General features: G+C 36.1%; 1 protein-coding gene across 5 annotated transcripts in view; it reads right to left on the bottom strand.

The window, feature by feature from the left end:
* The window catches only part of ATP8A1 (ATPase phospholipid transporting 8A1), a 221,318-nt gene that overhangs the window by 139,884 nt on the left and 60,240 nt on the right, over positions 1 to 21,194 (bottom strand). For 3 of the 5 annotated variants that reach the window (XM_070505963.1, XM_014857150.3, XM_070505962.1), the window contains 5 exons: positions 17,689 to 17,758; positions 16,467 to 16,594; positions 12,487 to 12,598; positions 10,976 to 11,141; positions 9,584 to 9,711 (listed from right to left, as the gene is read on the bottom strand). In XM_070505963.1, coding sequence (XP_070362064.1) covers positions 9,584 to 9,711; positions 10,976 to 11,141; positions 12,487 to 12,598; positions 16,467 to 16,594; positions 17,689 to 17,758 — 604 coding nt within the window. Of the gene's footprint in view, positions 1 to 9,583; positions 9,712 to 10,975; positions 11,142 to 12,486; positions 12,599 to 16,466; positions 16,595 to 17,688; positions 17,759 to 20,319; positions 20,394 to 21,194 lie in introns of all 5 variants that reach the window. The other 2 variants (XM_014857151.3, XM_070505961.1) reach the window with 1 other exon arrangement.

The following is a 21,194-nucleotide window of genomic DNA, read 5'->3' as shown; positions in this document are numbered from 1 at the left end:
ACATGTTGGGAAATAAGGCAAGCCTGTATAAATTAAAAAAATTGAAATAATAACAAGCATCTTTTCTGATCATAATGCTATAAAGCTAGAAATTAATTACAAGAAAAAAGCTGAGAAAAGGACAAAGATGTGGAGACTAAACAACACGCTATTGAACAAGCAATGGCTCATTGAAGAAATTAAAGGAAAAATCAAAAACTATCTGGAGACAAATGAAAATGATAACATACCATATCAACTCATATGGGATGCAGCAAAAGCCATGTTAAGAGGCAAATTCATCTCAATACTGGCACACCTTAACAAATAAAAAAAATCCCAAATAAGCAATCTCAGATTACATCTAACTGAATTAGCAAAATAAGAACCAACAAAGCCCAAAGTCAGCAGAAGGAGAGAATAATAAAAATCAGAAATTAATGCTATTGGAACAAAAAAGGCAGTAGAAAGGACCAATGAAACAAAGAGCTGGTTCTTTGAGAAGATAAATATAATTGATAAACACCTAGCCAGACTTACAAAGAAAAAAAGGGAGAAGCTCAAATAAACAAAATCAGAAATGAAAGAGGAGAAATAATAACAGACTCCACAGAAATACAGTGGATTATAAGAGAATACTACAAAAAACCACATGCCAACAAAATGGATAACCTAGAGGAAATGGATAAATTCTTAGACTCTTACAACTTCCCAAAGCTGAGTCAAGAAGAAACAGACAATCTGAACAGACAAATCACAAGGAAAGAGATTGAAACAGCAATCAAAAGCACCCCAAAGAAGAAAACCCCAGGACCAGATGGCTTTCCTGGGGAATTCTACCAAACTTTCAGAGAAGATTTAATACCTATCCTTCTCAAGCTATTCCAAAAAATCAGGGAGGATGGAACACTTCCTAACACATTCTAGAGGGCCAATATCAATCTGATATCAAGGCCTGACAACGACAACACAAAAAAAGGAGAACTACAGGCCAAGATTGCTGATGAACATAGATGCAAAAATCCTCAACAAAATTTTGGCAACCCGAACACATCAGCAATACATCAAAAAGATCATACATCATGATCAAGTGGGATTCATACCAGGGACACAGGGAGGGTTCAACATCCACGAATCAATCAATTGGATACACCACATCAACAAATTGAGGAATAAAAGCCACATGATCATCTCAATAGATGCAGAGAAAGCATTTGACAAGATCCAACAGTCATTTATGATAAAAACTCTGAACAAAACGGGGATAGAAGGAAATTACCTCAACATAATAAAGGCCATATATGACAAACCCACAGCCAACATCATACTCAATGGGCAAAAACTGAGCACCATCCCCCTGAGAAAAGGAGCAAGACTAGGGTGCCCACTATCACCACTCTTATTCAACACAATACTGGAGGTTTTGGCCAGGGCAATTAGGCAAGCAAAAGGAATAAAAGGAATCCAAATAGGGAGTGAAGAAGTGAAACTCTCGCTGTTTGCAGATGACATGATCTTATTCATAGAAAACTCCCCAAAATCCATATGAAAACTATTAATAGAAATAATTAACAACTACAGTAAAGTTGCAGGGTACAGAATCAACTTACAAAAATCAGTTGCTTTTCTATACTCCAATAACGAACTTACAGAAAGAGAACTCAAGAATACAATTCCATTTGCAATTGCAACTAAAAGAATAAAGTACCTAGGAATAAATTTAATCAAGGAGGTGAAGGACTTATACAATGAAAACTGTAAGACATTACTGAGAGAAATTGATGATGACATAAAGAGATGGAAAGAGATTCCTTGCTCGTGGATTGGAAGAATAAACATAGTTAAAATGTCCATACTACCCAAAGCAATCTACAGATTCAATGCAATCCCAATCAGAATCCTAATGACATTCTTCATGGTAATAGAGCAAAGAATACTAAAACTCACATGGGGCAATTAAAGACCCCAAATCACTAAGGCAATCCTGAGAAAAAAGAAGAAAGCTGGAGGCATCACAATCCCTGACTTCAAAATGTACTACAAAGCCATAATGATCAAAACAGCATGGTACTGGTACAAAAACAGGCACACTGATCAATGGAATAGAACTGAAAGCCCAGAAATAAAACCACACATCTATGGACAGCTAATCTTTGACAAAGGTGCCAAGAACATACAATAGAGAAAAGATAGTCTCTTCAATAAATGGTGCTGGGAAAATTGGACAGCCACATGCAAAAGAATGAAGGTAGACCACTATGCCATACACAAAATTAAGCTCAAAAAGGATCAAAGACTTGAAGATACGTCCTGAAACTATAAAACTTCTGGAAGATAGTATCAGTAGCACACTCTTTGACATTGAACTAAAAAGGATCTTTTCAAATACCATGTCCTCTCAGACAAGGGAAACAAAAGAAAAAATAAACAAGTGGGAATTCATCAGACTAAAGAGCTTCTGCAAGGCAAAAGAAACTAGGATCAAAACAAAGAGACAACCCACCAAATGGGAAAAAGCATTTGTAAATCATATATCTAACAAGAGGTTAATCTCCATAATATATAAGGAACTCACACAGCTGAACGATAAAAAAAAAAAACAGTGTGATCAAAAAAGGGGCAGAGGAGATGCACAGACATTTTTCCAAAAAAGATATACAGATGGCCAATAAACACATGAAAAGATGTTCAACATCACTAGTCATCAGGGAAATGCAAACCAAAACTACACTTACACCTTACAAAGATACCACCTTATGCCTGTTAAAATGGCTATAATCACTAAGACTAAAAATAACAAATGTTGGAGAGGATTTGGAGAGAAGGGAACCCTCATACACCGCTGGTGGGAATGCAAACTGGTGCAGCCACTATGGAAAACAGTACAGAGATTCCCCAAAAAACTAAAAATAGAACTACTATATGACCCAGCTATCCCACTCCTGGGTATCGATCCAAAGAACTTGAAATCAACAATCCAAAGTAACATATGCACCCCTATGTTCATTGCAGCACTATTTACAATTGCCAAGACATTGAAGCAACCCAAGTGCTCATCAACCGAGGATTGGATAAAGAAGATGTGGTAAATATATACAATGGAATCCTACTCAGCCAGAAAAAAAGAGAAATTCATCCCATTTGCAACATCATGGAAGGACCTAGAGGGAATTATGCTAAGTGAAATAAGCCAGTCTGAGAAAGATAAACACCAGATGATTTCACTCATATGTGTAACATAAACAAAGACATGGACAAAGAAAACAGTTCAGTCTTTACCAGGGGAAGGGGGATGGGAGGGGGGCACAGGGGGTGAAGGGGAGCACTTATGTGGTGACAGTCAAGAAATAATGTGCAACTGAAATCTTGCATAGATGTAAAATATTATGAACTAAATTAAAAAAAATTGATAAAAAATAAAACCAAAAAACAAGACCCCAAAATATGCTGCCTCCAGAAAATGCATCTCAGCTCCAAAGACAAACATAGGCTTAGAGTGAAGGGATCAAGTACAATACTCCAAGCTAATGGTCAACAAAAGTAGGTGTTGTCATAATTTTATCAGATAAGGCAGACTTAAAGTTAAAAAAGACAATGAGAGACAAAGAGGGGCAGTATATAATGATAAAAGGGACATTCCACCAAGAGGACATAACACTTATTAATATATATGCACCTAACACAGGGGCACCAAAGTACATAAAGCAATTATTAACAGACCTAAAGGGAGAAATTAACAGGAAGACAATAATAGTAGGGGACCTCAATACCCCACTCACACCAATGGATAGATCATCCAGACAGACAGTCAATAGGGAAATAGTAGATTTAAATGAAACATTTGATCAGATGGACTTAATAGATATATATAGAACATTCCATCCGAAAACAGCAGAATATACATTCTTCTCAAGTGCACATGGATCATTCTCAAAGACAGACCATATGTTGAGTAACAAGGCAAGCCTCAATAAACTTAAGAAGATTGAAATCATCTCAACCATCTTTTCTGAGCACAATGCTATGAAGCTAGAAATCAACCACAAGAAAAAAACTTGGAAAGTCAGAAATACGTGGAGACTAAACAACATGCTATTGAACAACCATAGGATAATTGAAGAAATCAAAGGGGAAACTAAAAAATACCTGCAGACAAGTGAAAATGAAAATATAACATACCAATTCTTATGGGATACAGCAAAAGTGGTTATAGGAGGGAAATTCATAGCAATACAGGCTCACCTCAACAAGCAAGAAAAATCTCAAATAAGTAATCTTAAAATGCACCTACAGAGATAGAAAAAAGAACAAAGCCAAAAGTCAGCAGAAGGAGAGAAATAATAAAAATCAGAGCAGAAATAAATGAAATAGAGAAGTAAAAAACAGTAAAAAGGGTTAATGAAACTAAGAGCTGGTTCCTTGAAAAAATAAACAAAATTGACAATCCTTTAGGCAGACTCACCAAGAAAATAAGAGAGAAGGCTCAAATAAATAAAATTAGACAAAGAGGAGAAATTACAACAGATTCTGCAGAGATACAAAGGATTATAAGAGAATACTACCAAAAATTATATGCCCACAAATTTGATGACCTAGGAGAAATGGATGAATTCCTAGACTCATACAACCTCCCAAAACTGAGTCAAGAAGAAATAGAGATTCTGAACAGATCAATCACAAGTAGAGAGATAGAAACAGTCATCAGAAACCTCCCAAAAAACCAAACTCCAGGACCAGATGGCTTCTCTGGAGAATTCCACCAAACATTCAAAGCAGATTTAGTACTTACCCTTCTCAAACTATTCCAAAAAATTGAAGAAGATGGAATGCTTCCTAACACTTTCTTACTGTGATACCAAACCCAGACAAGGACATCACAAAGAAGGAAAACTACAGACCAATATCACTGATGAACTTAGATGTAAAAATCCTCAACAAAATACCGGCAAACCAAATACAGCAATACATTAAAAGGATTGCACACCATGATCAAGTGGGATTTATTTCAGGGACATAGGGATGGCTCAACATCTGCAAATCAATCAATGTGATACACTACATTAACAAATTGAGGAATAAGAATCACACGATCATCTCAATAGATGCAGAGAAAGCATGTGACAAGATCCAACAGCCATTTATGATGAGAACTCTCAATAAAATACATATAGAGGGAAAGTACCACAACATAATAAAGGCCATATAGGACAAACACTCAGCCAACACCATACTTAATGGTGAAAAACTGAAATCCATCCCCCTGAGAACAGGAACGAGACAAAGGTGCCCACTCTAACCACTCTCATTCAACATAGTACTGGAGGTGTTGGTCAGAGCAATTAGGCAAGAAAAAGAAACAAAAGGAATCCAATTTGGAAAGGAAGAAGTGAAACTTTTGCTATTTGCAGATGACATGATTGTACATACAGAAAACTCTAAAGAATCCACCAGAAAACTATTAGAAATAATCAACAACTACAGCAAAATTGCAGGGTACAAAATGAATTTTAAAAAATCAGCTGCATTCCTATATACTAACAATAAACTAGCAGAAAGAGAAATCAAGAATACAATCCCATTTACAATCACAACAAAAAGAATAAAATACCTAGGAATAAACTTAACCAAAGAGGTGAAAGACCTGTACACTGAAAACTATAAGACATTACTGAAAGAAATTGAAGAAGACATAGAGAAATGGAAAGATACTCCATGTTCATGGGTCAGAAGAACAAACATAGTTAAAATGTCCATAGTACTCAAAGCAATCTACAGATTCAATGCAATCCTAATCAGAATCCCAATGACATTCTTCACAGAAAAAGGACAAAGAATCCAAAAATTTATATGGAACAACAAAAGACCCCAAATAGCCAAGGCAGTCCTGAGGAAAAAGAACAAAGCTGGAAGCATCACAATCCCTGACTTCAAAACATACTACAAAGGTATAGTAATCAAAACAGCATGGTACTGGGACCAAAACAGACAAACCGATCAATGGAACAGAATTGAAAGCCCAGAAATAAAACCACACATCGATGGACAGTTAATCTTTGACAAAGGAGCCAAGAACATATAATGGAGAAAGGAAAGTCTCTTCAAGAATTGGTGTTGGGAAAACTGGACAGCCACATGCAAAAGAAGTAAAGTAGACCATTATCTTGCACCATACACAAAAATTAACTCAAAATGGATTAAGGATTTGAATGTAAGACCTCAAACCACAAAACTCCTAGAAGAAAATATAGGCAGTACACTCCTACACTGGTCTTAGCAAAATCTTTTCGAATGCCATGTCTACTTGGGCAAGGGAAACAAAAGAAAAAGTTAACAAATGGGACCACATCAGACTAAAAGCTTCTGCAAAGCAAAGGTAACCATGAACAAAAACAGGAAGACAACCCACAACTAGGAGAAAATATTCACAAACCATTTATCAGACAAGGGCTTGATCTCCAAAATATATAAAGAACTCATAAAACTCAACAACAACAAAAATAAACAACCTGATCAAAAAATTGGCAAAGGAAATGAACATTTTTCCAAGGAAGATATACAGATGGCCAACAGACACATGAAATGATGCTCAGCATCACTAATTATTAGGGAAACACAAATCAAAACTACAATGAGATATCACCTTACACTAGTCAGTGTGGCTATAATTACCAAGACAAAAACCAACAAATGTTGGAGAGGATGTGGAAAAAAGGGAACCCTCATACACTGCTGGTGGGAATGCAAACTGGTGCAGCCACTATGGAGAACATTATGGAGATTTCTCAAAAAATTCAAAATAGAAATACCATATGATCCAGCTATCCCACTACTAGGCATTTATCCAAAGAACTTGAAATCAACAATCCAAGGAGACTTATGCACCCGTACATCCATTGCAGCATAGTTCACAATAGCCAGGATATGGAAACAACCCAATGCACTTCTACAGATGAATGGATAAAGAAGATGTGATATATATATATATATATATATATATATATACAATGGAATACTAAGCCATAAAAAAAGACAAAAGGGTCCCATTTGCAACAACATGGATGGACCTGGAGGGTGTGATGTTAAGTGAAATAAGCCAGACAGAGAAAGACAAACATTGTCTAATTTCACTCATATGTGGAAGATAACAAGTACATGGATAAAGAGAACAGATTAGTAGTTACCAGAGGGGAAGCAGGCTGGGAGGTGGGCAAAAGGGACAAAGGGGCACATATGTATGGTGATGGGTAAGAATTAGACTACTGTGGGTGGGCACGATGAAGTGTATTCAGAAATTGATAAACAATAATGTACAGCCAATATTACACAATGTTATAAACCATTATAATCCCAATAAAATTACTTAAAAAAAAAAAAGACATTACCAGGCACTTCACAGAAGAGGAAACACAAATGGCCAATAAACACAAGAAAAGAGGTTCAGTCTCATCAATAATCACCAAAATGCAAATTAAAATATTATAAGATATTTAAAAAAAAAGAATTTAAGACAGAAGCCCTGTTCCAGGAAGGCGTTATCATCACAGATAATTATAGTATAATATATACTAGGTGTGGCAGACAGTGAGGAACCTAGCAAGGCCTGTTTGATCAAAGTCCTCTCTGTGTCACACTGTCTCTAGATGGCCCAACAAACACTTGTTTCCCAAACATTAACTCTTTTCATCTTCTTGTAAATTGCTTCCTTTCCCTTTGAAGGCTCAGACCCCTTCCCCCTTCTCCTTAGTCCAGAACAACATACGTACCTCATTTTTGCCTGACTGTCTGGCATTTTTTCATGTGAATTCTCTGTGTGCATGTATTACTTTTGACTTCCTCCTGTTAAACTGCGTTATGTCATTTTAATTATTCGACCAGCCATAAGAACCAAAAAAGGAAGCAGGAGGGAATTTTCCCCTCCCCAACACAAGCCAGGGTTGACTGAGTTTTCACATATCAGTGAAAAAGACCAAATCTGGTCTCTCCCACATCTGTATTTCAGACTGATCATTCTCAGCTCTGGAATAGGCTGTTGACTTACCATGTTTTAAGAGGAACAGTAAACAATTGGGCAATGTTTAGAGAGGAGTGACTGGAATGCGGATTAAGTTTGGAATCATGTCAAATGAAGAACAGAATGAGATAGGGGACATTTAGTTAGGGGAGAAAGATATGATAGAAGAATACGCATGATAGCCAACTTCAAATATTTTGCAAGTCTATCATTCAGAAACAAGATTAGACATTTTCATAAAAGACATAAGAGATGTATATCGGACAGAACCAGAATCAAAGGGAGCCATTTACTAATCTCATTTCTACAAAAGGAAGAAGCTGCCTGGTAAGGGAAGATCGGTCAGGAATGTTGTAAACTCTCCCCGTATCAGAGAGGCTGTTGAAAAGCATAAGTCTGATGGGCTCATCCAATGCTAAAATTATACGATTATTTGAAGGAAATATTATTTTTGAAAATCCAAATAAAAAGTAATAAAGTCACGGACTAGTTATTTGATTTTCACAATGTTACCTTATTATTTCAATAAGTGGGAAACATTCAATAAGTTTTAATTGTACTTGTATAAATTTTATTATATAATTTTTCAGCAATATATCTCCTGCATGAAATAAGCTATGCCTGCAGCTCATTTTAGACTTCTAAATTACACGGCTCTTTTACCAATGAATTAAGAGATTGATGGTTGAAGTAGATCATTTACCATGGGAAGATAATGAGCAGCTGCAAAAGTAGCATGAGTTATATTTTTTAAAATCCTAATATTATTCATATTGAAAGACTTTTACATGATTTAAAAAGAAACATCAAAAGATAATATGAAAATTTATCAAAATAAAAGAAAATTAAACTTTCTGGAAGATTAGGTCTAAAGACATTTAATTTACATAAATTCATTAATTTCAACTTTGGTAAAATCAAATTGAGGCAGAGTAACATATTTTATTAAAAAAAATTTAGGAAACAGATGTCCAGTACATTTTTCCAAGATTAAAAAAAAAATTAAGAAGAAAAATTCAAGCATGAATGAAATTGTTTACAGTGTGGAAAAACAGACTATATAGATGCATAAAATGTGATAGCCTGGTTGTTATAAGTAGTGAACACAGTACAATTTCTACAGTGCTCAACGGTTCATGAACCTGTCTATATCATGAGATTCCTTTGATCTATATGACCACTGTGAGGTGCAGGTAAAGCATGTTTTATCATTCCTATATAAGTGGCCAAGAAAATAAGTCTCAAAAAAGTCAAGTGGTTTAGCAAAGTTCACACAGCTAGTAAATTACAGCAGTAAAACTACAATCTAGATGTTTTAACTCCAAACCCCATGGATCTCCTTTTCCCCAAGATTACTATGTAACCCAAAAGAGGCTTCCTGACCTACAGGCCTATTTTCCCCAGGAGGTCTGTGTGACGTTAGATGAAACACTTTCTTATTAGGCTGAAGAATATTGTGAAATGTAATCTTGTAGTCAATAAAAATTAAGGTATAATTGAGATTTTTTTTTCTGAGAGATCAAAAGGCCCTATCAGGAAAAAAGACAAAAGCTATGTTTAGAGTGACGGAAAACAATAATAATTCATATTTACCCAATTTATGAAGTATGCCTGAGTAAATTTCACCACTTCTAATGTAACCAACAAGCTGATAGGAATAAGATTGTTGAAAAGAATGATGAAGGTCAAGAAATTCAGTCCAAAATTATTAGCGCCACCATCTGTTGGGGGAGATGGGAAGAAAGTCATTTGCATATTTTATTTGCATTGATCAGAACTTAAGCATAATAAAAATTTTCCATATTATACAGCATATCTAGATAGTTTGGGAGGAACACTGGGCTGATAACATATCCTTATTCTCAAATACGTTCTTCAAGATGGGACAACATTTGTGTTCAACATGTTAATCCTACTGAGAACTGCGTAATGGTATGAAAGAGTGAAAGGGCTATTATGTATTTCAAATCCTGTTCCAAACAGGAAGTTTAGAGATATCAGGGATAGGACTGAGAGTTTATAAATGTAATATCTCAATTGGACAGAATCACTTTTATATAAATTCTTGAAAAGCGTTTCTAATTTAAAGCATGCCTTAAAAGCAAACAAAACAGCAGCAGCAAAACCAACTCAAATAGAAAAACAAGGGAGGGCTGGACTCCAGGTAAGTTCAGCCCTGGGTAAGTTATATTTTTCCTCTTCAATAATGAAAATAAGACAGCTATCTCAGATACACTGTAAAGCATATGAAGAAACAAACTGATGGTAGCCCTAACAGTTGTAATGTTGAAATGGCAAATCAATGACTGTAAGAAAAGCTGGAATAGCTGCAAAGCTAAATCAATATAATAAAAAAACTGAACAAATCAATTTTGCTATTAGACTTTACCAGAATTTGTTTTCATGCTTTGGGAAATTTAGTATTTACTGGTTAAGTACTCATCAAAAGGCAATGCAAACTTACTTCCGAGAAAAATTCAAGGGTGATACATTAATCTATCATCAGGAAAAGGATAAATGCTCCAAAAGAAAATTATTTAATAGTACTTTCCCTAAGACAGGATGGCCATTAACATAGAATTCATTGCATTTATGAATTCAAATGAAAACACATTCAATTTAAACATTTTTAAAGAACATAAACTACTTTTCAGTGCTTTAAATACACTCAATCTGCTTTCTTTACCAGATAGCTATCTAATTACCAGTGTTAAAACATTAAAAAAATAAATTAATAACATTAATAAAATAACATTTTATACTACTATGGAAGCCTCATTATATTTTTAAGGATTTTGAAATTTTAGAGATTCTAACATTTTACTTACTTTTACTGGAAATTGCATTGAAAACTAAAGATTAAATGCCCAGTTATCTTGGCAACAAGGTTTTCATTTTAGAAACAATAGGAAATTCCAAGATAAACTGTGAAACAAACACATGTTTTAATGAAAGAAAAAGGTCAATAAGCACTTCAATGCTTACAGTTCAGATTGAGATACCAGTCTTTTCCAGAATGCCTTCGATTCCAAATGGCTGAGCCCACAGAACAGATAAGAGACATGGCAATTAAGATACAAAACAAAATCAAAATTTGTACATTTGTAATCCGTTCCACATTTGAGAGTTTAAGTGGTGGACTCGTTGAATTCTGTAAAAAGAAATAAGATGAATAATAAAAGTGCGTACAAATGATTAAGTAATGAGTATCTAGTATTTTGATGAGGATGACAAAGTAAGTCACAACTCAAAATCTAGGCATGAGTAGACAACATGAAAATTTTACTGAAAACAATCACAAATGTAATAACTGTCAAACATTAACCAAACATTAACTCGTTTTCTAAAGGCCACTATAGCACCCAACGCTTTTTTATAGGATGTAAAACCATAACAAGAAGAGAAGGAAATTTCTTTTTGTAGACACAGCTCTTGCACTGTGGCAGGTAGGATGAACAATGCATTACTTGACTACTTAAGCAAAGAGGGTAGGCTAGAAGCATCTATCATCTCAGCTAAGAGAGGCAGAGAAGGTGGCCTATGCACCCACAGCCAGAGACCTGGAAATTCCAAAGTGTGAAGGCAACATTTAAAGGATCTCTGGTTTCCAGATTTCTGGTGGCATTTAGAAATTGTTTTACTGAACACAAAGGCAATCATAGTAGTCCTGGCTATAAAGAATAACAGGGGCAAGTTTCCTCAGCTGTATTTAATGACAAAAAATGATTATGCTAGATCAAGGCTTCCACAGGACAGAAAATTAAATCCGTCATAATCAACATAAAATGTTGACTTATAGAATTTATAGAATGGTTAGGGGGTAGAATCATTAATAGAAGTCCTGTTTGCCTGCTGACAACATCTTCCTGCCTTTACAATGTACCAAGTTACCAGCCCTTAAAGAAGATCTTCATTTAATATCTTAAAATTGAGTTTCCCACACCCATCTAATCACTGAACACTGAGGATATTACAATGTAGAGAAGGAGCATCCATAGGCATGTGTAAACATTACAAGTGCTAGGGTTAAACTTGATTAAAAATTGTCAAACATAAAAATACTATGAAAAAATGGTCAACATTTGATTCAAGCTTTTCTTTTAATTTTATGCAAAAATGAAAATAAGTTCTAAAATTCAATCATTGTCTTAAAATTATAAGACAAATGCTTTAATGCAGGGCACTCATTGTTACACAGACAACTTGTATCAATCACTGTAATAGTCAGTATACTAACGCTGCCAAAGGACCAACACACAAAATCATTAAGAGTTCATGTACTGGGTGGCCTCTTGTGAAAGCTTCCAGGGTTCTTGCGTGCCATGAGCCATTTCACAGTCCCACTCACTGAAGAACAAGATTCTGGATGTACAGAATGGGGCTCAGGAATCTGTGACAGATGGTCTGCTATGTTTGGGACTACTGCACCAAGAGCTACAAATAGCACATTTTCAAAAGACTTTGGTCCAAAAGGTTTTCATAGATAAAAATCCCACCTGCATCAGCTTGGTGTCATGTCCAGTGTAGACAACTATTCCATGAACCCACTGTGTATTTCTCAACTGAGCGCCTCGAAGAAGAATCTGATCTGCTCCCAGGGGAACAGTGCTATGACAGATTATGTTGACATTAGAAACAACATTTTCTAAAATGTTTAAGAATTCTACAGCCACTATATAGTTCCAAAAAAGGTTCTGTTATTAAAACAACCCTTCTTACATTTATGTTTAGCAAAGAAGTAATTTTCTTACCAATAAGAATAATTTCCTTACACAAGGACAGCTGGAGGGAAGCGTTTCAATTGCTTCTCCTTAACACCGAACCTGACATTTCCTACAACTTCACCGTCCAAAATAGTAGGCAATGTTTTGAAATTCAGAAGCTATTTCTCAAACCTATTTAAAACATTTCCTGATTTAGTAAGTCCATTTGGGTTTCTGAGATGTTTGGAAGTAGTGAGGTTAGGGGATCTGATACCCTTCTCCCACCTTCCTTTAAATTAAAAATGGCTTTGTGCATAATAAAGGTTCAAAAACATACACAAGGTGAGATAAATACACAGATCTCATCATACACTTGCATTGCCATCCCTACCCTCCAGAGAAGTCCTGTATCTAAAATCTCTAGGACTTTCATTTGATTGTATTTGAAGATCAGTTCTCCAAGAACTGTGAACAAATTTCCAATAAATGGTAAGCATCTAGAAGTCTTAACACTCCTTCGAAATGACAGCAAATTGAGAGTATCCATTTCATATAGCTGAAACCACATTTTTCATGAATGGGTTTAGGTTGTTGGTTGACACAAGCTTACACAGAGATATCAGAGGGGTACAAGCTATCACAGATATAGTGGGATTCTCAGTGGAAATTTACTACACAAAATACAATGGCTCAAGGATTTCTATCACCATGTCTTCATTTTAATAAGAAAAAAAGCAAAAAAGAAAAATACATTAAAAAACACTTCCAGGAAAAGAAGGAAACAATTTCCTCCAAGAAAATCTTGTGGGGAACACAGAACTTCTTTGTCAGCGGAGGCAGAGAGACACTGAAGCTTTCATTCCTGGTGGGCTTCTACGGTTGAGTAGGCTTCTAAGGCGAGTAACAGCTTGGGCCTTGGACCTTCTTTCAGGAACTGCACAAATATCACTGGCCAGGTGAAAATCAATCCAGATGGGGGGTTAATAACAGCACCTCAAGTCTTCCATTTAAATGGCTAAATCTTTAGGAAACAGTGTATTCTCATTTAGAAAAGAACACACAGCAACTATAACTTATTCTTTATGCACAACAGCATGTCTTTTGGGATCCATCTGGATGGGAACCTCTCCTGTGTATGTCTCAAGATTTGGAGTACACTTCAGAGTTGAGAGCGGGCCTCAGGCCTCAGGCAGGTTTCCAAGAGGTTCTTGGGAAGTTGCTGGACTATGCTCTGGGGCACATCTGTGCCAACTCTTCCTTATGTATCCAATGGGGTATAACATAGCAACTGTCACCTCAGCATTTGTGGTGTGGATTGATTAGAATTTGGTACAAACTCTTCAAAAGCAAAAAATAACCATTTTCAATCATAAGGACTCAACAAGAGTCAGTTGTTACTAGTTTTCATGAGAGTTGAAATTTCAAAGCTTCTGGCATTAGACAATCCCTCATCCTAAAAGGAATCAAAGCACACTGATTCCAACAAAGGGGCTCCAAGAGTTCTGGATAATCATTGTAAAAGTCAAATGAGCTGCAAATATGAAGGTATCGAAAATCTCTCTCCATTTTTCATATAAATTAAAGCGTAATATATAAATTCTATCTGTACCCTAAATTTTGGCACCATCATACAAAATTTCTCCTTCACTGCATAAAGTTGCTTGGCATTGATTTGATGGGGAATTGATAAGAAATGGAAACCGGCTAGTTAGGAATGTCAGACTGCAGAAACATTACTTGTATAAATGGCCAAATCTATCATTAGTCTATAACCATATGTTCATGGAAAGATCACTCTGTACAAATTTTATAATAATATATAATTACTTCAAAAATTACAGGAAAGTTTTTGATGGATCTGAATGAGGATGACAGTTCAGGGTATACTTCAAATGTCCTTTAGAATGCAAAACTGTAATAGTGCAACTACAAAATAATGAAAGCACTGATAATCTCTCAGGCTGGTGGGTTGAATGAGTGCATTTAGCTGCATTTAGTTGGCCACTACCAATGCAAAATAGAGGAGGCAGGGAAATAAGGAAGGGGAGAACCAGAGGAAAGAGAAGGGAGGCAGGAAACAACCCGACCTTTACTGCCAGGTTCTGCCCCATTTCCCTTTCTCCCCTTTGCAATTAAACTCCTTGACAAAGTTGTCTATATTTGCTATTTTCAACTTCTTCTGTTATCTCAAACTCATTTTCCTTAGGCTCCATCTTTTCTAACAGAGTCAAGGATAACCACGTGCTAAATCCACCTGTTAATTCTCAGCGTCACTGCACTTGAACATCAGCAACATCTGATCCACTTTGGTCACTCCCTCTGCCTTCGTACCATTTCTTCACTCTCTCTTGGTTTCTATCCTACCAACTTGATCTCGGTCTCTTTTGCTGATCCCTTCTCTTTTTCCAACTTAACGCTGGAGAGTCTTAGGATAGTCCTTGGGGCTCTTCACCTTTCTATCTATACCCTTTCACCCTCGGTGATTTCTTCCAGTTCCATGGCTTTAAATATCTATACTAACTACTCGCAAATTTATCTCATGAACCTGGACCTCTAGCCCACACTCCATGTTTATATATTTAACTGCCCCCTTGGCATCTCTGTTTGGACACCATAAATTTACTAAGTTCAAAACTGAACTGCTGACATTCCTCCTCAAAACCCTCCAACGGTTCCCTATTTCATTCGGAATAGCAGCCTTACAATGGCCTGCAAAGCCTTGCATGGTCTCTCAGCCCTTCTATTACTCCCTTCTTTGCTCACTCCACTCCAGCCACACTGACCTCCCTGACATTCCATCATTACTCCAGGCACTTTCCCACTCTAAGATGATGTAAAGATATAACTAATAATTTGCATTGACTATTCCTTCTGTCTGGAATCCTCTCCCTCCAGATATTCAAATGGCTAACTTCCTCACCTCCTACTCACCTGTGCTCGAATGTGACCTTCTCCATGAAGCTTACTGCAACCGCCCTAACTGAAAGTGATTCCCTCCCAAGGACTCCCAATCTCCCTTACCCTGGGCAATGTTTTCTAAAGCATTTATCACTTTCTTACATAGTATAGAATTTTATTTTTCATTTTATTGTTTGTCTGTTTGCCCTTCTTTTACTCTAAGAAAGTAAGCTCACAAGGGCAGGCATATTTATCTGCTTTGTTCACTGTTGTCTCCTTAATATCTGTAACTGACCTAGCTGCTATGTGCTTAATAAGTGCTGGGTGAATGGCAGGAAATAGGAGAGGAGGGGAAGGGAAAAAGGCAGGAAGCAGGTAACAGCAAAAGATGACTATAGATGATAACATGGCCTAGAAAAGAGCATATGCAGTTACAAAGAGAAGAAGACAAGAAATTATCCAGTACAATGAGCCCTTTGGGTGCAGTGCCTGAACTCTCTGAGGCATCTAAAGATCCCAAGAAAGGTCCCAGGCCACAGAGACTGGACAGTTAAGCCCGTAACATAAGTATCCTGGACAAAGAATAAGTCACCAAACAACAAGTCAGAAGCCTGGCATATCCCTGAAAACATCCAACTGTCAGGTTGGCAGGAACCCTCCTGAAACCTTGTGCTATACGGTGTGTACAGGGTTAAGAGCTAGCATTTTCACAAAAGGACTCTGGGTGGAAGTAACACAGAAATGCTCAAGAAAAAGGTTTTGAGTGATCATACTTAGAGCACAAGAAAATAATATGTACCCAGGCTTGGCAGACACTCAGCAATACACTGTGACACAGTGGACTCTGGGTTTTTATGAAGACCGATTTTACATACCCGTGTCCATCAAGTCTTATGTTCCCAACAAAATCGTAGAGATGTCTGTTTGGACTTTCACACTCGATTCTGCCAGAAATTCTCATCAAACTGTCAATGTCTTTTATATCTGATGTTGCTGGTAAGCCCTGTTTGGAAAGTTTTAAATACGCAAAGAAGGTATTAATTAAGTTGTGTGTAGGGGGGAGAGGGAAATTTGAATTCATCCAGGCCTGCAGATCTAAGGGATCCCACCATTCTGTAGGCAATTCTCTTCCCTTATACAATGCTCTCTTTGTCAAATCATAATTAAGGACACCTTCTTCTACACTTGAACACAGGTTTTCAGCACAAGGATAGGGCAGCTTTCATGAAACTTCTAAAATATATTAAAGAGACTATAAACCAGTCTGCAAAGATATTTGAAATAAGTCCTCAAAGAACTGTTCGCTTCCAAAAATAAAATAAATATTTAGTATTATACGGTCTGTTGAATCTCAAACGGGGAAGGTGAAATGAATAGAATCTATGTCCAAAGACAGTAGTTATGTTTCTGCTCTTTTAGCTCACTTAGAAGGGAAACTCCAAAATAGTTCCTCCCTCTGGCCAACCAGAACTGGCTCGAAGGGAAGAGTCCCCGCTTTCTGCAGCACCCTGAGTTCAGGTGCTGTGATGACCTTCCTTCCACCACATCCCCACCTTCCCACATGCCACTTTCACCATCCGCCTAGAATCCAAGAGAACACATTTTTAAAAGTCCCCTTTAAAACTTCCAAAATAAAAACCTTACAGTTGCTTTCTGTTACGGATGGTACGAGAAGTAAATACAGAAATCTAAACTATCCCCTGAGATTAGTGAGACTTTTAGAACAGTAATGCAAACTAGGTCTTTTCAATATGGCAAAGTCAAATAATTTGGGCCAGGTGAATAGGGAAAATAAATATGCTAACACGTTTCAAAATACATAGAACTACTATTATCATCATCAGAGGGTTGGCTATTTCACAAAATTTTAAAAATACTACAAAACTATTTGGACTGTATTTAATTAGGCAAGTAGATCTGAGTCTTCCATAATATTTAACAATACCAGGTGATAAAACCTCTTAATAGTAGCTCAGTGAGAAAAGACTTGCAATTGGACAGAAATGCTTCAACTCAAGACAATAACACTAACAAATAAAGCTCTTAATTCCATGCAATAAAACAGCAATAATTATACAGACTTGCATTAGATCTTACCTGTCTAATTTTCAGGTTTGTTTCACCATCTAAGTTGGATGTTTCAATGTAGCACACAGCCTGGGGCTCACTGTTGTTTAAAATTGAAAAGCACAAAGATTTAGCGAGGGAAGAAAAGTATAATAATAACTTACTTAAATGCTCAGACTCTCTGAAGCCTTTCGTTCTAAACAAAGCTTTAATCATCTAGTTTCTGGATGATTTTCATTCTAACAGCAAGATGCTGTGAGGCAGAACCATGCATAACAACTCATGGATCAGCTTTTCAGCCAGAAGGACCCAGAAGCAATTTCCTGACAACAATCAGTACTGATCGTCAAGATAACGTAAATGATTAGATTTGTCACATTATATTTAAATTGTTCATCCATATAGACACAACACAGACTGTAACTGAAATGTGAACCAATTTTGTGTCCAAATTTATCTTTAGCTCAAATTATCAAGTGAGATTTCATGCTCATGCCCACATGTAAGTTGGTTAAGGAAAGTGGTTGATTAGAAAATTCCAGCTTGCTGCTTCTACAAACTTGCATTTACCACCCTTTTAGAAAAGATGAATAGGATCGCATGAACTATAATATTTAAATTTTAAGGCTACTTTAAAAAACTGTATGAACAGATTTTACAGTGAAAGGAGATGTACACTTTTCTCTCCCTACTTTTTCTGCTCCTGTTCTCCTATTTCTTAAAGTTGCTCCAGAGATTCTTGTGGCAGTAAAAGTTAAAACTAAAATGAGCCAACTTGGCCATATTGCTCCCTGACCTGAACGCAGAGGATCCACTGTATGGGCCCCCACCAGACAGCCCTAGTAAAGTCTAGTGTGCAGTGGCTGGCGTAAGGGGCCCATGTTCTCCAGTTTTATCACAGGCACCACACTCGGGGCCGTCTTACATGCTGCCCCTTCACACTCCAACTTTACTTGCCCAGCAGTGGCAGACACGTGAGCTTGCAGCCCAACTGTACAATGTGATCCTCAACTATAAGGAAAAACATTTTGAAATTAAATCAGTCCTATTAGCACTTGGTTATCTAATAAGCCTAATTAACAGCATGTAAGTAACTACGAAAGTAATCTCTGATAAGCATGTGTACTCAAAGTTAGAAAGAAAGAAATTTCTATGGCACAAACACCTGGAATTTTATAATCAACTTCCAACTTCTATGTGTGTAAAACAGACTATTCCAAGTTTCAGAAATGGGCATGTAGCTTAGTTTTGTGACCTGAAGATTTGTGAAAATTACTGAAACACATGATCAATAATCAAATATTTTACAGATTCATTTTAAAGTAACTTTGCAAGTTCTCCACTTTACTCTATGGACTTTTTTCCCCCCAATAAGGGCTGAAACTTTTTCCCAACTGGAGAAGTTTTCAATATTTATATTTTCACTCTATTAATTATTCAAAGTTTTATTTTTTATTACTGTCACAATAATAATTTGCTTCTGGCAACTGCTCCCAATTGGAATTTACTTATATATACATTTGAAATATTGATGGTTTATGAAATTATAAAACATATCTTCTGATAATATAGAAGCATGATGACAAACAAATGCTAAACGAACTATGTTGGTCCATCTTTTGGCAGTAAAATGCATTAAAATTTTACAGGTAAGTATATCCAAGGCCATTCTCATATTAAAATGAGAATAACCTTCTAATTCTATTTCCATCTTTTTTTTTCATAAAGCAACATTTTTAGGACTTTAAATGGCTAGGAAGTTAGAAAGTTAAGTGGCTGACTTCTATTTGAAGTGGGCATATACAATATACATCCAAATTCAGCACATTCTTAATCCCTTAAGACAGCTGTTGCTGAAGCAGTTCTGAACAGTGCTATGAAAAGGCAGCAAGAAGTCTCAGAAATCATGCTGGATTAATAAATATTTCAGCAAATTAGGATGACATCCAAAACACAAACTACAGTCAGAGAGGCAAAGCAGGTTTTTTGATTAGTAAGTGGAAAAATGAAACAAGATGCATATCACAATACAGACACTAGTAGACAGCTGAAACTTATCACAGTAACGTGCACTTTGTCACTAGTTACAAGTGGGATAAGCACTGATCCCAAAGCATGCGGTAGAAAATGTACAACATCCAGCTTTGTGCAGGGGGTCCTCTGTAAACCCTATACAAGCCCAAATTAAAGTCATAATTGCTGAAGGGATTCTATAGTACAGAAAATTTTGAATATAAGAATAAGACAAAAGTTTAAAATCTTAAAAATTTCTCAATAATTTTTTTTCATGTAAAGTTTAACATTGTTCAAAACAATGTCGTGGAGAGGTGATAAATCAAGCCTTAGTATTCAGGCATGTTGTTAAATATGTACATTAATGATGCATAGGAAATTAAAATCTACCTTTACTGGCATGCCTCATGGACTCCTATTGACAACAATAGGAGCTGAATCTTTTCACTTGAGGGATGAATGTCATCCAACATTGTATTCATAAAAGGCCTTTAAAACATCTGTGAAATGTCCATCACCAAGAGATGAAAAAAAGTTTTGTGTTTTAAGGAAGAGACACAGAACTCAACCAGCGTTGGGTGCAAACTGTTCTCTGGTGTAGGGTGAGGATCCACATACACACATCCTGTACGACTCAGTGGCTCTAACCTTGAGGACAGGCTGATGAGATCTGCTGGGAGATGTTCCCCATTGGTCACTTTCACTATTTCCCCTACTGCCACCTACAGGTCCCAGTTTAAAATAATTAAAACGGAAAAAAAATGAATAACAGAGAAAAAAACAAACAAATGGACAAAAGAGACAGAAAGTCTGAAATTATTATAGAAAATAATACATGTTAATAAAAATGTCTAATGTCAATTTTTTCAAAACTTATTTGATCAGGTCTAAAGGTACAAGAAAACCTAAATATTTGAGGATTACTTATTTAAGCCCAATCTTCAATTTTTAATGCAAAAGCTTAATTTTTAAAAGTTTACTCAGAAGCATATCATATCAAATTAATAAAAACATTTTTATATAGAAAGCTACTTTATCTTATAGATTTTCCTTTTTCCAGTTCCTGACTCTTAAGCCATCTATTGTATGTCTTTTCCTACCCAAGAAGAAAAGAAATAACCGTGGAAATCACTTTTTAGGCTTTTGAGAAAAAAGTATACTATACTATTTCTCCCCCTTACACACATCCTAAAAAGATTACGTTATTAAACATTTTCTGATTTCAAACTGTTTTCAAAGTTAACTGTATAATGTCTTATTAATTTTAATGCAAAGCTACAAAGACATGGATCTTAGGAAGCTGGAAGGCGTAACTGCAGCCTTTTGAGTTATTTAATAATTAATGTTAAGCCTATGTAATGCATTGTTTTGGGAGGGTAGGCCTTTGAATCGAGGATTAAATTTTCAGGGAGGGCATGAAATAGACACACCAAGAACCTGTTTTGACTTGATTTAATAACATGAGTTATTTTACTCTATACTTTCCAAACCCATATATAGGTTAAAACTGCAGTTTCTTTAGT

The sequence above is a fragment of the Equus asinus genome, chromosome 3 (genome assembly GCF_041296235.1).
Source record: "Equus asinus isolate D_3611 breed Donkey chromosome 3, EquAss-T2T_v2, whole genome shotgun sequence".
Taxonomy (NCBI): Eukaryota; Metazoa; Chordata; class Mammalia; order Perissodactyla; family Equidae; genus Equus; species Equus asinus.
Note: the sequence above shows the minus strand (reverse complement) of the source record. Positions and strands in the feature narration are given on the sequence as shown.